The sequence below is a fragment of the Mauremys mutica genome, chromosome 25 (genome assembly GCF_020497125.1).
Source record: "Mauremys mutica isolate MM-2020 ecotype Southern chromosome 25, ASM2049712v1, whole genome shotgun sequence".
Taxonomy (NCBI): domain Eukaryota; kingdom Metazoa; phylum Chordata; order Testudines; family Geoemydidae; genus Mauremys; species Mauremys mutica.
In genome coordinates this window covers 2,913,161-2,928,296 of record NC_059096.1, presented here as the reverse complement: position 1 = coordinate 2,928,296, position 15,136 = coordinate 2,913,161, and the positions used below count along the sequence as shown (strand labels likewise).

General features: G+C 58.6%; 1 protein-coding gene across 1 annotated transcript; it reads left to right on the top strand.

Annotated features, from left to right (window-relative positions):
- Positions 1–485: 485 nt before the first annotated feature.
- CDC6 (cell division cycle 6) lies at positions 486–12,932 on the top strand. The gene is made up of 12 exons (XM_044999142.1): positions 486–574; positions 1,327–1,524; positions 4,048–4,305; positions 4,391–4,590; positions 5,962–6,137; positions 6,516–6,622; positions 6,993–7,132; positions 7,775–7,875; positions 9,245–9,309; positions 10,232–10,446; positions 10,758–10,898; positions 11,422–12,932. The coding sequence occupies exons 1-12, from the start codon at positions 487–489 to the stop codon at positions 11,509–11,511; spliced, it is 1,779 nt and encodes a 592-aa protein (XP_044855077.1). The 5' UTR covers position 486; the 3' UTR covers positions 11,512–12,932.
- Positions 12,933–15,136: the final 2,204 nt, after the last annotated feature.

Below are 15,136 nucleotides of genomic sequence, written 5' to 3'. Positions count from 1 at the left end.
GCCTGGCCCCTCTTGTTCCAGCCCCTGGTGCTTTGCCAAGTCTCCGTGTGGCTCGGCTCCCGCCTGCCCCCCAAACCCGGGGCTCCCTGCGCCCAGCCCAGAGCCAGACCCGCCGGGCCGGGGCCGGCTCCTGCTGCTCCCAGGCCCTCGGCCTCCCCCGGGGCTGGGGGCCGGCGCCAGGCGCGGAGCGGGGCAGGCAGGGACCGTCTGCACACCCCCCCCCCCGGACTGCCAGTCCCAGCGCGCCTTTCCACGGGGACTCCATCTCCCGGCATGCACTGCGCCCCGTGACCGCGCGGTGCGGCACCAGCCCTGCCGCAGGGGCTGCTGGGAGCCGTAGTCCGCCGCGCAGGACTCGGTTTCCGGGAACGGGGGGGGCGGTCGCGGCGGCGCTCTGGGCGCTGATTGGCGGCCGGGCAGCTCGGGGCCGTGGCCTGGCTTGGCGCGGAGCCGCGCGATTGGCGGAGGCGGCGGTCGGAGGAGCCTATGGGGCGCGTGGGCGGGGCTGGTTCGGGCTGGTGGCGCGAAGTGAGCGAGACACCGAGAGCGCGGAGGGGCCGGAACGGGAGCCGCGGTGAGAGGGGCCGGGGCCGGGGCTCAGGAGGAGGGGTCCGGTGTGGGGGGGGTTGAGGGGGGGGCGCGGTGCCGGATGGGGGGGGCTGAGGGATGTGGGGGGGGGGCGCGGTGCCCGGTGGGGGGGGCTGAGGGATGTGGGGGGGGCGCGGTGCCCGGTGGGGGGGGCTGAGGGATGTGGGGGGGGCGCGGTGCCTGGTGGGGGGGGCTGAGGGATGTGGGGGGGGCGCGGTGCCCGGTGGGGGGGGGCTGAGGGATGTGGGGGGGGGCGCGGTGCCCGGTGGGGGGGGGCTGAGGGATGTGGGGGGGGGCGCGGTGCCCGGTGGGGGGGGGCTGAGGGATGGGGGGGCGCGGTGCCTGGTGGGGGGGCTGAGGGATGGGGGGGGGGCTGAGGGATGTGGGGGGGGGCGCGGTGCCTGGTGGGGGGGGCTGAGGGATGTGGGGGGGGCGCGGTGCCTGGTGGGGGGGGCTGAGGGATGTGGGGGGGGGCGCGGTGCCTGGTGGGGGGGGCTGAGGGATGTGGGGGGGGCTGAGGGATGGGGGTGCGGTGCCTGGTGGGGGGGCCGAGGGGGAAGTATTCACGGGGAGGGGGTTCTCGGCTGAGTCCCCTGGCTCCTGTGCAGGGGGTCGGCCGGGAGGGGTGTTTCCCACCTAGCTGCCGAGCCTCCCCCCTTCCCCGCCCAGCATTGTGAGGGGCCGGTGCCCTTCTGGGGAGGGGGTGACTCTGAAGCCAGCGGTTCCCCTGCCCCCCAGGTATCCGTGTGGCTGCCATGCCCAGCACCAGGTCCCAGACCCAGGCCGCTATCGACTTCCCCCGGAGGAAACAGGCCAGGACGCCCGGCGCGCCTACGGCAGGTTGCAAAGATGCCACATTGAACCCCACCAGGGTGACCCTCCTGCCGCGCTCTCCCCGGGAGAAGGTCCTGCCGCTGAGCCCCCGCAAACGCCTAGGTGAGGTGCTGCCAGGAGACTTACCCTGCCCCCCACCTCTTGCAGGGCCAGAACCCAAACGAGTGTTCAGGGTTCCTGGCTCCCAGCCCCACGCTTGGAGCTCACTGTTCCCAGGGTGTTACCAGACTGTTCCCTACACCCCACAGGCAGCAGCCCTTTCTTTTCCTTTCCACCCGACAAAAGGAGGCACCGTGATTGCTAAACGCCTGAGAATTGGGCCTTGTTTCTTGGGTAGCAAACAACTACCTGGTTAGTCGCCCTCACAGTCCTCTGGGTGGGGTGGCAAACGCCCAGGCCATGGGCCAAGGCCAGTTCTCTTGGGATAGATATAGGGTGACCAGATGTCCCGATTTTATAGGGACAGTCCTGATTTTGGAGGCTTTTTCTTATATAGGCTCCTATTACCCCCCTCCCCACCCCCGTCCCAATTTTTTACACTGGCTATCTGGTCACCCTAGATAGATATGTTGCATCTCCTCATATCCAGCATCCAAGGGCTTGTCAGCGCTAGAAAATGTTGCCCCTTTAGCTATGCCAGTATAGTTAGAGTGGTGCAACCCTCCTAATGTAGATGCAGATATAAAGTACCTCTACACTGGTGCAACTGCATCCACACAGGAGCTTAAACCTGTATAACTATGTCAGTGAAATGTCACACTCCAAACTGGCATAGTTATATCGGTAACACTTTTATTTCCAATCCCCCCCGCCCCCAATCCCTAAGAGCCTGTCAATTGTGAACGGAGTGTAACGAAGGCAGTACTGACTCGGGTCTCTAGACAGCCTGGACCAAGGGTTCGGAGAGGTGTCCATTCCCAACTCCACTCATCACTGAAATATTCACTCTAGGACCCTAAGATTATTTTAGTGGGTGGAACAGGGAAGTGGGAGTGGACCCTAGGGGTGTGGAGGTGGGACCTAGGATTGCCAGGCATGAGGCTGTTAAAAGTCGAATCAACGGCGCAGTGGGACAAGGCAGCAGTGGCATGTCCTCCTGCTCCTACCTGTAGGGACAGCCCGGGGGCTCTGCTTGCCACCCCTGTCCCAAGCAACAGCTCTGCAGTGCCCATTGGCTGCCCCTCCACCTAGAAACTGGAGAGGGGACATGCTGCTGCTTTCGGGAGCTGCTTGAGGTAAGCACTTCCTGGAGCCTGCACCCTGACCCCCTCCTGCACCCCAACCCCCTGTCCCATCCCTGATCCCCTTCCTGCTCTCTGAACCCCTTGGGCCCAGCCCAGAGAACCCTCCTCCCCACCCCCTGCACCCCAATCCCCTTCCCTAGCCCAGAGCCCCCTCCTGCACCCCCAGCCTGGAGCCCCCTCCCGCACCCTGAACCCCTCATTTCTGGCCTCACCCTGGAACCTGCACCCCAGCCCAGAGCATGTACCTCCTCCCACACCCCAACCCCCTGCCTCAGCCCCCTCCCATACTCTGAACCCCTCGGTGCCACCCCCAAGTTGGAACCCCTTCCTGCACACCAAACCCCTCATCCCTGGCTGCACCCCCCAGTCAGAGCCCTCACCCCCTCCCGTATCTCAACCCACTGCCTCAGCCTGAAGCCCCCTCCCACACTCCAAACCCCTCAGCCCCAGCTTGGAGCCCACTCCTGCACCCCAAATCCCTCATCCCCAGCCCCACACCAGAGCTCGCACCCCCTCCTGAACCCCAACCCCCTGAGCCAGCCTGGTGAAAATGAGCAGACAGAGGAGGTGGGGGATGGAATGAGTGGGGGCAGGGCCTCGGAGAAGGGGCAGAGGGTGGGGCAAGAATTTTCAGTTTTGTGCAAGTAGAAAGTTGGCAACCCTAGTGGGACCTAGGAGTTGCTGCAGGGCAAAGAGATGGGAGAAGGGGGAGAGAGAGATGGGGAAGGAAGGAAACAAGGCAGGAATGGTGCTGTTCCTAAAGGGGAGCAAATTGTTCCCACTAAGTGATGGTGAACATGACAAGACACTGAACAAGCCAAGGCGACTGAAAGCTCAGTCACCACGTAAATGCTGTTGCACTTTTGATCTGTGCCAGCCTCCCATTAAGTCTGCTGAGGTCAGAAATGGTACGTGGTCCGCGATGGAAACCACTGCCCAGGGATTGCACTGGAAAAGTTAACCCCTGTGTTAGAGCCAGCAGGCTTCTCCTGGGCTCTGTAGACTAAGGGACGTTCCCCCTCCCTGGGGCCAATGTAGGATTGTTTCATTGTCTTACCCAGCCTAGTATGGAGGATCCCAAGTGACAGATGAAACTGCTCCCTGGGAGGCTGGCCCACAGCTGGGTAGCTCCGTCTCAGGGAGCTTTTGCTAATATTGGGGCTAATTTCCCCTTGGCCCATTAATTGTAGTTACGACCCCTGGGGGCCAGTCTAAATTTCTTGTGGGGTTGACATCCCAGCCTGGCTTTCAGAGCATGCCCTGACCCTGCAATGTAAGCTGGTCCCTAGTGAAGGCATCCAGATGCCACATCTTCCTCCAGCCGTTTACCTCTCCATTGGCCACTGCTACTTATTGAACTTGGCGCTTCTCCCTCCCGCAGGTGATGACAACCTGTGCAACGTCCCCCAGTCATTGTCCTGCTCCCCAACGAAGCAGAGCAAGAAGGAGAATGAGCTCCCATCTGCTTCTCGCAAGGGGCGACGCTTGTTCTTCAGCGAGCAGCCAACAGTGGCGTCTCCTGGCAAGAGGACCAACTTGGTGCCGTCCCCGCTCCTCAAGCGTCAGGAGACCCCAAGAAGCTGTGAGCGTGCTCGTCTCAACAAGGAACCTGTGTGCATCCAGCTGTTCAAGCAGGAAGGTAGGTGTTGATGCAGTGTCTGGTGGAGAACAGGCCCCAGGGTACTTCCGCATCTTTCTCTGATGTGTGTCTCTATCTGGCATAGGCACTTGTTATCAGCATGCGAAGAGCGTTCTGCACACAGCTGTCCCTGACCGGCTCCTTGCCAGGGAGAAGGAGACTGATGCCATCAGGCGGTTCCTGAAAGAGCATGTCTGTGGGGAGAAACCTGGCAGTCTTTACATCTCCGGTGCTCCTGGCACTGGGAAAACTGCCTGTCTGAGCAGAATCCTGCAGGACTTCCAGGTATGGCTGTGGCTGGAGGTTCAGACACCTGTCTCAAATGCTCTGTTATGGGTGTCAGCGTCTCTGCTGTAGCTACACCTACCTGCTATAAGCCCCGTGTACCCCCTACCTTTGACAAACAAAACCTGGTTCCCCTGAAATCTTTCTTGGGTGATCTTACGTGGGATGGATTTTCCTGGGAAGCTGGAGGCAAATCACACAGGTGGTTTGGAGCATACAGGGAAGGGAGCAAACAGTGGGGTGACTTTGCTTCTGAGGCCCCTCAAGGCTGCTGCTCTGGCTCACCACAGCTCAAACACTTTGGCCTTAATGCTTCATGTTTGGTTTAATCTGCCGTCCCCCGTCAGCATTAGCACCTCTGATTGCTGCAGTTTGGTGCAGAGCATCTATGAACGCTTACTCTGGTCCCTGTCCTGTGGAGCGTAGTCTGGTTCAGGCAGGTAAATGCAGTGTGTGTGGAGGCGGGATAACGAGATGGAGCATGTGCTTGGGGCAGAGGGGGGTTTGAGGAGGAGATGGTGGAGGGCGTTTCCTTAAGAAGAGAGGAGGATGCCATGAGAATCAGAGTAGGGGAGAGGAACTCAGAGTAAGTCTGCACTAGATACACTTCAGCTGCACCACTGTAGCATAGACTCTTCCATCGCTTTAGTTAATCCATGTCTCCGAGACGCGGTAGCTCGGTTGGGGGAAGAATTCTTCCCCTGCCCTAGTACTGTGTACACGGGAGCTTTGTCTCTTGGGGATGAAAAATTCATCCCCGAGTGATGTAGCCAGCTCGATCTAAGGCGATGGCTATCCTGCGGAGCTGAAAGCCGCGCAGCTGCAGCGCTGCTAGTGCAGATGCTCTAAGCTGATGGGGGAGAGCTCTCCTGACAACTTAATTACTCCAGCCCTCGTGAGCAGTGGTAGCTGTTGGCAGGAGCGTCTCTTCCGTCGACACAACGCTGTCTGCACCGGTGCTTAGGTCTGTGTGACTTACATTGCTCAGGGGGTGGCTTAGTCACATCCCCGAGCAATAGAACTGAAGTTCTAGTATGTGCAGAGTCTGAGTTTTAGGTGTAGACCAGGCCTGAGGCCGAGGGACATAAGGGAGAGAGAGATGGAGACACCTTGAAAGTGAGGGTGGGAGGCATGAATTTGCTGTGATTGTGCTGGGGGACTGGTGCACTGGGCAAGGGAGATGGCTGCTAGCCGGTCTCTGCTCTGGCCAGACTTCCAAAGCCTGGGTCAGCTGAGCTGCCTTGTCCTTTGCTCTGGTGCGTTGATCTGCTTGGCTCGCCCGAGCCTTTCCCTGGTGCTGGAGGGTGAGTGGGAAGGGATCTGAGCTGTGGCTTGCTGGCTCTCTAATTCTCCCCTTTCTCCCTGTGGCAGAATGAGCTCCTGGGCAGCAGAACCATTGTCCTGAACTGCATGTCCCTCCGCAGCTCCCAGGCCGTGTTCCCAGCCATAGCTGAGCAGATGGGCCAGCAGGGGGCGCCCAAGGTACCTGGGAGAGACCTGGTGAGGAAGCTGGAGAAGCAGCTGACAGCAGAGGGGACGCCCATGATGTGAGTACAGTGCTCTGAAACTCTCCCAAAGTGGTGTGAGCCGCTCACTGCTCCCAGGCCAGAGGCTGGGCCTGCGTGATAGCTGGGTTCCCAGCCACGAGTCCGCTAGTCACTGCAGCTGGTCGGTGCCTCTCCACACCCAGGTGCTGAGGGCTTGTTTTCCAGAGGTGCGGCGCACCGCCAGCGGCAATGGAAGTCAGGGTGGGATGCGGGTGCTTGGCATCTTGGAAAAACCAGGCCCTTATTTTGTTACTAAGCACAGGCTGTGTCAGGGAAGGGACAGCGGGGGGGGTGCCTGGCCATTCCTTAGCAGGGGCTGGTTAGTCTCCATGCAAAGCCTCGGTGCTGAGCTGGGCTTTCTTTCCTGCCTCTGCATAGCGTGCTGGTGCTGGATGAGATGGACCAGCTGGACAGCAAAGGCCAGGACGTGCTCTACACAGTGTTCGAGTGGCCCTGGCTCATTGGCTCCAGGCTTGTCCTCATCGGTAAGTGTGTCAGTTGTGACGTGACCGTGCTTTGGCCTGGTGCTGCCGTTGAAATGCCCTGTGGCTGCAGAAGCTGTGTGGGAGTGCCCTGAGGGGATGGCACATGTCCATCCTCCTGCAGGAGGTGCCCTGGCATTTTCCTCTTGGAGAAAGCCGGGGAAGATTATGAAGCTGGCTTCTGGCAACAGAAATCAGTCTAGTTACTGTAGCAAACCTATCACCTGATGGGTGCGTTAAAAACTGTCCTTGCCCAGCCCCAGGATTGCATGATCAATGCAGAGCCTTGCACATGATTCTCGGACCCTGGAAGATCTCCCCACTCCCTGGTAGCCCAGGCTGCCATTCTCAATAGCCTCAATGTGCTTCGCAGGAGTGGCCAACGCCCTGGACCTCACGGACCGGATCCTGGCCAGGCTACAGGCCAGGCCCAAGTGCAAACCCCAGCTGCTAAACTTCCCACCTTACACAAAGGAGCAGATTGCCTCCATCCTGCAGGAACGGCTGAGACAGGTAAGAACCCAGGGACCCAGTCCACATGGGCTCATCCCCTTCTTGGGAGAGACGCTTAGACTCCTGCATTGACACAGGTCTCTGTGAACGAGTCCACACAGATCTGGAACCGTGAGAGCATCTTTCTGGTGCTGTCTTGAAGAAACTTTGAAGTTGTAGCTGGCTGACATTGCTTATTAACTGCAGCATGGCACTCTTCTGCAATGCTGGCTTCTGTGGGAGACTGCTCTGCTCTGTCGCCAACCCTGCCACTTCCCACTGAGCTGGTGGCAGAAGGGACAGCTGGTGACTTTCCACAAGCAGGTCAGTCAATGGCATAGGCTCAAGCCTAATCCAGGCACCGGCTCCTGCCCTGTTTTGGTGACCCCACTGCCTTGGCGGGGACAGCCCATTCTCAGTGGCATCCCTGGATCCTCTCAGACTCTGGGGGCTGGAGGTGAGATCTTAGCCAGGCTGCAGTGTGCTACGCACTCTGTCTTCCCAACACAGGTGGGAGAACATCCCAGGTGCAGTGCTGTGCGTGACACAATCCACATGCATCCAGCCAAATGGGCTGTTTTCTGTCTGAACGGTATTGGACCCGCTGCGGCTTCTGCAGCGGAGACCTCTCCGTAACTGCCCTGTGCTCCATTTTCTCGGCAGGTGTCTGGCGATGAGGTCTTGGACAGCGCTGCCATCCAGTTCTGCGCCCGGAAAGTCTCTGCAGTTTCAGGAGATGCTCGCAAGGCGCTGGACGTATGCAGGTAAACGCCGCTGCCTTGCCCTGCCGCCTCCGAAGGAGGCTCCTTACCCAATGGCATTTGAGCGAGCGTGACTTAAGGCTCCATTATGCTGCCGCTTCCCTGGCGTTGAAAGGAGGGCTTGCATCACTGCGGGAGCGCTGCCTCCTGACCATGTTAATGTCTGAGATGTTCGCAGTCCATTACCTATGGAGGGTGAGACAAGGCGCTGCTGCCAGCCCTTCCCGCTGTGACTAGAGATTGGTTAATTACATTTGTATTGCAGAAGGCCCCATTAGCAGCTCTCAAGCAGGTTTCTTTATGAAGCTGAACCAGTTTTTCCTTCAGAATTTTTTCCCCCTCCCAGTTCTTCCTTTCTGGGGCTGTTTTCCTCCTCCAGTTCCATTATAGGCAGGACTTTTCTACCGCACCGGGGACCCTTCCTTTGCTGGGGCACATCTCTTCCAGAAAGGGGGGGGCAGGTAAGCCTGGGCCTGGGGCTTCCGCACTGGCTCAAGGACAGTTGCCATCCTGAGCTGGGAGCATGGCAGAAGCAGGGCTGGCCCAGTAGGAGAACAGCTGTATTGGAGGGACATTGGCCACCAGTTTGGACCCAGACTTTAGGCTGGGAGGGACTAGGAAAAACTTACACTAGAAACATCTCATGATGCTGTCAAAGTCAGGTTGCTCCCCCCGCCCAGATCTGAACCTTCCCCTGCTATGCTGGCCACCCAAACGCTGCATCATCTTGCCAGGCACGCAGTAGTTCTCTGGCTTCCTGTTGTGTGGCCCACTTCTTAAAATCGAATGATTTCCTGGGCGCCTCATCTCCCAGCCTCCATCCATCAGTGACCCTGCAGCAACTAGAGGATTTTGTCTCATTAGGGCCATGTTTAGAGATGAAAATGAGCTCCTGTTAATGGGCTGTGCGCTGCTGTTTGCATCCCACAACTTCTGTGTTCATGCTGGTTTAGCTCCTCTCCCTGGGTGCAGGGCTTATTACTTGCTGGCTGTGATAGTGCCTGCCTGGGAATGCTTGGGAGGGTGGGTCCAGCCTCCTGGCCGGGGGAGAGTTGGTGCTTCAAGTGATCACAGCTGAAGGAGAGGCATGACCCAGGCTGCAGCTAGCAGCGAGCATCCCTGCTTGGAGACAAATGGATGATGCCCTGTCGTTGTTAGGGGGCCATTCTTCAGTGGGGCAGTCAGGGGGGTCCAGGTGTGGGAAGTGCTGGGGGATAAGGACTTGACCGGAGTGCATGCGAACCCTTCATGTTCCAAGCTGCTCTGTTTCAGTGCAGAGGGGCAAGGGTGCTGCCTTCAGGGCTGGGCCTTTTAGGTTTTGACAAGGCCCAAAAGCTCAGTCCAAAGTAACTTGCATAAATGTGTGTCCTAGGCGCGCCATTGAGATGGTGGAGTTGGACGTGAGAAGCCAGACTGTCTTCAAAGCTCTGCCTGGCTGTAAGTAGCTGCCGCCAGCCTGAGTCAGGAAGCTCTGCACTCTCGGCTTTTATTTTTCTGTCAGTCTCCTCGACCTTAATTGTAGCCTTCCTTGCCAATGGCGTGTTTTGCGCATTACTGGAATGGAGGTCCCCAAGAGATTGCACAAACGCCTGGCACGCAAGGCGCTTTCCTTCCAGCTCTCTGGAAGCAAGAGCCCTGGATGTGAAGGTCACACCTGCTCGTCTCTGGGGCTGGCTGCAACTAGAATGAAAGCACTTCAGTGTAGGTGTGAAATAGCAGCTCGCAAAAGGGGGGGGGGGGGGCTAGAGTGGGTGGGAGTTCAGCTTGGGATAGTGGCAGTGGAACCGTTCCAAGTGCAAGCCGTGCGCGGGGGATGCTGGCACCGCCATGTCTCAGCCCGTGTTCCAGAGGACTTCAGCCCTTCCCCTTGGATTTTTGGCTGCCGTATGCAGGATGTGCTGTTCTTAGGGGTGGCTAAAACATCCCCTGCTCTTGGGTCCTCATCAATTTTGCGACCATATCTATAGACTATGGTTCTCTCTCCCTCTGCTGGTGCTTCACACTATAGTAAGATGAAGTTTGCTTTAAAAATCTGCTTTTCTTTGCACCATTTTATGCCACTGGCATTTTGCCCTGCCTTGTCCTAACAGCGAAACTAGATGGATCAGTTTCACTTCCTGGTTCCCACGCGCTGGCCCAGGGCTGCAGGATTTGGGTTTCCAGTGCGATGGGGGAGGAAGGGATAGTTACATCCCACTCAGACCCATGGCTTCTGACAACTCAGACTTCACTGGGTTGCCTTTAGCCCGTAGCCAGTACACGGCGTATTCTGCCCTGCCCTGTTTCCTGTCCCAGTGTTGTGTTGCTTCTATATTGATCAAACCCCAACTCCTCTGACTCAGCATTGTCCGGCCTACAGGTAAATCGCCCACTACCTCCGCCTCAGTCTCCCCAGTTCCTAGGAGAGTTGGGCTCCCGCACATATCCCGGGTGATCTCGGATGTGTATGGTGACAGGATGGCCCTGGGAAGCGATGGAGCCAGTGACTCCTTCCCCCTGCAGCAGAAGATCCTGGTCTGCTCCCTGCTGCTCCTAGCCAGGCAGCTGAAAGCCAAGGAGGTGACGCTGGGGAAGGTGAGTCAGGCTGTTGGGTAGTTTGGCTAGACGAGCCTGCAGCAGAAGCTGAGCTCTTTGCCTCGGGCTCCAACAGCGCGAATCCCTGGCAAGGACAGTCACACCGGGGATGTGATGTGGACCAGTCTTGTTTGATCTCTAGCAACTCCCCAGGCAGGTGCTCAGAGCGATGTCGACACACTCTGGGGGGGGGATTGGGTCTAGCCGCACACCTGGAGATGGTCAGCCCGGGAACGGGGAGGGGGATGGAGGCTGGCATCACCTGCGTTCAGTGGCTGTGGGTAATGACCGCTCCCTCCCTCCTCTCCCAGCTGCATGAAGCCTACAGCAGAGTCTGCCGGCGGCAGCAGATGGCAGCCGTAGCCCAGTCCGAATGCCTCTCCCTCGCCACCCTCTTGGAATCCAGGGGCATCCTGGCTCTGAAGAAAGCCAAGGAAGCCAGGCTCACAAAGGTACCCCCCCAACCATGCTGCTTTCTCCCCAGGGACAGGCTCCAGAGGGAGCTGCTGCAGAAGTGGGGGTGGCTGCGACACACAGGCCTGGTGGGCAAGGAGAGGAGAGCAGGGTTAGCTGGGGAGCCAGCAGGGTGGAGGAGAACCCTGAAGAGGGCGTGGATAGCAGGGGAGAGCTGCCCTGACCTGACAGTCAGGCTCCAGGCCTAGGAGGGCTCCCAGACCAGTGACTCTGTTGTGGGGACATTTTAACTGTTGGAGGATCTGGCGCCGGCCGCTCTCGGAGGCAGGCTGCAGACAGAAGGCACCAGTGCTTTGCTCTGGTGGTGGACTAGGTGGGCCAGTGTGAGCCGCAGGATTGCAGGCTATTGTTGGTCCGCTGCACGGGGCAGTTCCTGTCGGTGCTGCTGCTACTATGGACCCTGTAAGATCAGGCAAGAGTTTGAGTACCCTGGGCCGGGCTCATTGGCTACCACGGATGCTGGGCAGGTCTGTGTAGTAAGGAGCCTTGTCTCTCCTTCAGGTTTCCCTGAAGATAGAGGAGAGGGACGTGGAACATGCCCTCAAGGACGGCGTCTTGGTTGGAACCATCTTGGCGGGGGGGCAGCTCTAGGCTCCTCTACCTTGCTGCCTCTTTTCAAAGGGCTGTGGCTCTCTGACACATAACTGCATGGGCTCCGTTGTCCGCGGTAACAACCTTCGCTGAAGGTCACGCTGAGCCATGGCAGTGGAGCGTTTAAAGGGATGAATTTGATCTGCCTTCGTCTCACGACATCTCGTTATAAAGCTGCCTCGTTTGTTTTTAACTGTATCCTTGTTTTTAAATCCGCCGCCGGCTGAGGTGGACAATGGCCTGAGTCTGAGACAAAGCCAAAGTGACCCTCCTTGTGGTGGATTTCGAACGGTTTGCCTCTTGCAGGGCTCCCTTTCCCTCTTGGCTCCAGGATGTTTGCTGGCCGTCCTGACATCCTTTCCCCACAACCTGCACGTACGCCATCATGTTGCCTTCTTAGAACAGCTGGAGATCAAAGGGATGGTGCTCAGGCAGCAAGAGTCTGTTTGGAGAAGCGAAACCATTAGCAGCGCGAGAGGCTGCAGGAGGAAATGAGATGGCAGGCGCTGCGCTCCCAACCCAGGCTCCTTTGAAGTCTAGTTATTTCCGCGTAGCAGATGTCGCTCTTAGTGAGGCGTAATGTCTCGGGGGCTCGATCGGGGCTTAGGCTGAAGCCCTGAGGGCCGTGTGTATCTCACTGCTCGAGCTGGGGATACATTTATTCCAACTTGTTTGTGACATTAGGAAGAGTCACGTTAGGCCTCTTCCAAAAGACCCTGTTTCTTCTCCCCTTTCCCGTGCGCTAGAACCGAACGGAACATCTGGCCTATGACCCCACCCAGCCTGCACCCTGCTCTGCACGTCGGCGGTTCCTAAGCTCAGCATTGGGTTTTAATTTGATTCTACTCTCTTCCCCCCCCCCGTCCCTAAGGAGTGACCCATTTCATACATTGTGATGTATTCGCCCTTGGAGCCAGCTTTCTCCAGCAGGGGGCATTCTTGTAGCACAGTGAGTCGTGCTTCTGTCGCCTGGAACAAGTCTGTGAAGTTTGAGGAAGCTGCATTGCATGTGTGGGGAATCTGGGCAACCCCTTCTCCTATCTATTTTTAAATTAAAAAGTAACCTTGCTGGGCTGAAAATGACTCGCTGTCTGATCAAAGTGTCGTCTGTCTGTAATGAGCCTCTTGGGAGAGCGTAGACCAGACTAACGTGTGGGCCAACGCAGTGAGCGTTGGGCACCTGTCATGTCCCTCCCTAACCTCTGTCCCCCACATCTCCCAGGTTAGCGCTGCCCGTGGGTGGGCTCACTCCTGTAGCAGGTGTGTTCTGAAAGGCAGGTGCAAGGACATCACTCCACGGCGAGACAGGCCCAGCGGTATTTCCGGGCTGGGAACCATAAGGCCCCGGTCTCTCACTGGTGTGTGGCAGTCTCTCTGACCAGCTCGACGGGCACTTTGAAACCATCCTCCAGTGCTGAGAAGACGCAATTACACTTTCTGCAGCTTAGGTTAAAAATAATCCAGTGCCTCCCCCTTCTCCTGGGGCCGTCCTCGAAAGGGTTCAGCGGGGGCGTGAGGCTGATGGTAACTTGTCTGGAACCCCTCTGCTTCCCCCCGGGGTGCTCTGGTTCTCCCCACACGTTGCAGGGAGGGGTAAGCTGCCACCATGCAGGGCCAGTGCAGCGTGTGGGCACTAGTGCCCCCTGTTTAAATGGAGTGGGATGTGCGGTTCCTGCGCCTGGAACCCATCTAGGCTCTGTGCTACAAGGCGGTTCTGTGGTGTTCACCTAGGCTAGTCCATGAGCCTGCGCCGTACCCATAGCCGGTGAATAGGGGGCGGGGGGTGGGGCCTGCAGCAGGCTGACCAGCTGCACAGTGAATGCCGGAGCCCCGCTCACTGGCTCTGCTGTACTCCCTGCTCCCGCTATGAAGGCATAAGGGGAAGGGGGGTGTGGACAGCTACTGCAGCGGGGGTCTGTCCCCGGCTAACAGTCCCCCAGTGGGCGAAGAGTTAAAGTGCTGCTGGTGAAGATGCGCTGTGGTCTAATAAGAAGCAGGCTCGGCACAGGATTGAGAACAGATGGGAGCCTTGATTTAAATTGCATTTTATTGGCTGCGGAGATCTCGAGTGAGACAGTTGTTCCTCCAGCTACTGTCCGTGCTGGGTCCAGGGCCAGGCGGGCCAAACTATTAGCAAATTTGCAAAGATGCTGGCAGCGAGATGGGGTCAGCCAGAGCCACCACAGCAGCTACGGCCTTGTGGGCTGCTTGCCCTCGGCAGCTCCCCGCACCAGCTGGCCGTGCAGCAGCTGAGAGCTGATTTCTTTTAACCACCCCTGCTGCAGCCTCCCAGTGGCACCTCAGAATCCCTCTGGATCCTCGCCTGGCGTGGGTGGTTGCTACCCAGGGTAGAGCAGCCTCCAGCTTGCTCTCCCCTCATGGGAATGGCACCTGCAGGGCCTTGAGAATGAGACCTGCAACAGCACCTTCCTGCCGCTGATCGCTCACTCCAGGCTGCAAAGGGGGGGGGGTGTGTCTGTGCTGTGCTCGGGGGGGGGGGGGGGGATGGCCCCTGAGTCAAATCCTCTGCATAGAAATTAAAGCCCAGCGAGACCTGGCTCTTTCTAAGTGCAGACTTCAGTCCCCTTGAGCGAGGGCTTCGCTGCTATTAAATGGAAACGGGGCTTGAGCCGAGCACGTCAAGAGGAGAGCCAGGTGCGCCTGTGAGCGGGTATCCCACCTACACTAGAGAAAACACAGCTCCTCTTGGCGCTCTCTCCCCGGTGAAGGTTAGAGGCCTGGCGCTCGTTAGGGGCTGGCCCCAGGTAACGCACGGAGCCGGAGCAGAGCTGGCGAGCAATGGGCTGATTTCTAACGGCCTGGCTGCGTGGCACCTTGCTGGGCTTGAAGCTACCCTCAGGAGCAAGAGACCATGTTTGTCTGGGGAGCTATGGGGCTGGCAAGGTGCAGAGGAGGGGGCTGAAATGATCTAGGGCTCAGACCCCTTTCAAACTTGCCTCTTAGTCATGCCTCCAAACGGGCCCCCTCTGCCCCCTCTCTGCCGCTTGGCTGGGCTTGTGCGCAGAACGGGCTGGTCTGTTTGAACCGATTGTCCTGCTAGGGCTAGTGTGCAGCTGCCCTCTGCCAGTCGGACTCTGACTTGTCCAGCCGTGTGGCATAGGCCCCGTACTGCTGCTTGCCAGCGGAGGAGGGGCAGCTGGTGGGAGGCTCTGGCATAGGAGGGACGCTCTGGGCTGTGTAAGAAGAGCAGATAGTTTGGTGCCGTGGCTGGGCAGGGTCCCAACACCTCCCTCCCTCCCCGCCTTGGCCTGGAGCGCAGGCCTGGTGGCCCCTTTTCTCAGCAGCCGGTGGCTGTGGGGTGGAGGACAGACCCCTGCAGTCCGTGGTGCACATGCAGGGCCCTCGGCCTAGCTTCACACCACAGCTGACTGCGCCCTGGCAATAGAGCTCCCTCTTTATTTTAAAGGCACTAATTGGGTTCTGAATCACGCGAGCCTGCTTTGATCTCTCAGCCTGCAACAGCCTCATCAGCGATTTCTAATGAGGGGGCCTCTTCCACCCCCCATCCCTGCCTATTAGGCACCCGCACAGCTGCCCTGCACCGCTTGGCATTGACGCTGGGAGGTAAAGTCTGTATTTCCTACGTGCCTGAGCTGGGGGCAGG

What these genes read in the sequence shown, in the direction of transcription:
- CDC6 (XM_044999142.1), top strand. Translation starts at nt 487, where the DNA reads ATGGGGCGCGTGGGCGGGGCTGGTTCGGGCTGGTGGCGCGAAGTGAGC. An exon ending in GAGCCCCCGCAAACGCCTAG is followed by an intron (nt 1,525 to 4,047) that starts GTGAGGTGCTGC and finishes TCCCTCCCGCAG; the next exon opens with GTGATGACAACCTGTGCAAC. An exon ending in AGGAGGTGACGCTGGGGAAG is followed by an intron (nt 10,447 to 10,757) that starts GTGAGTCAGGCT and finishes CTCCTCTCCCAG; the next exon opens with CTGCATGAAGCCTACAGCAG.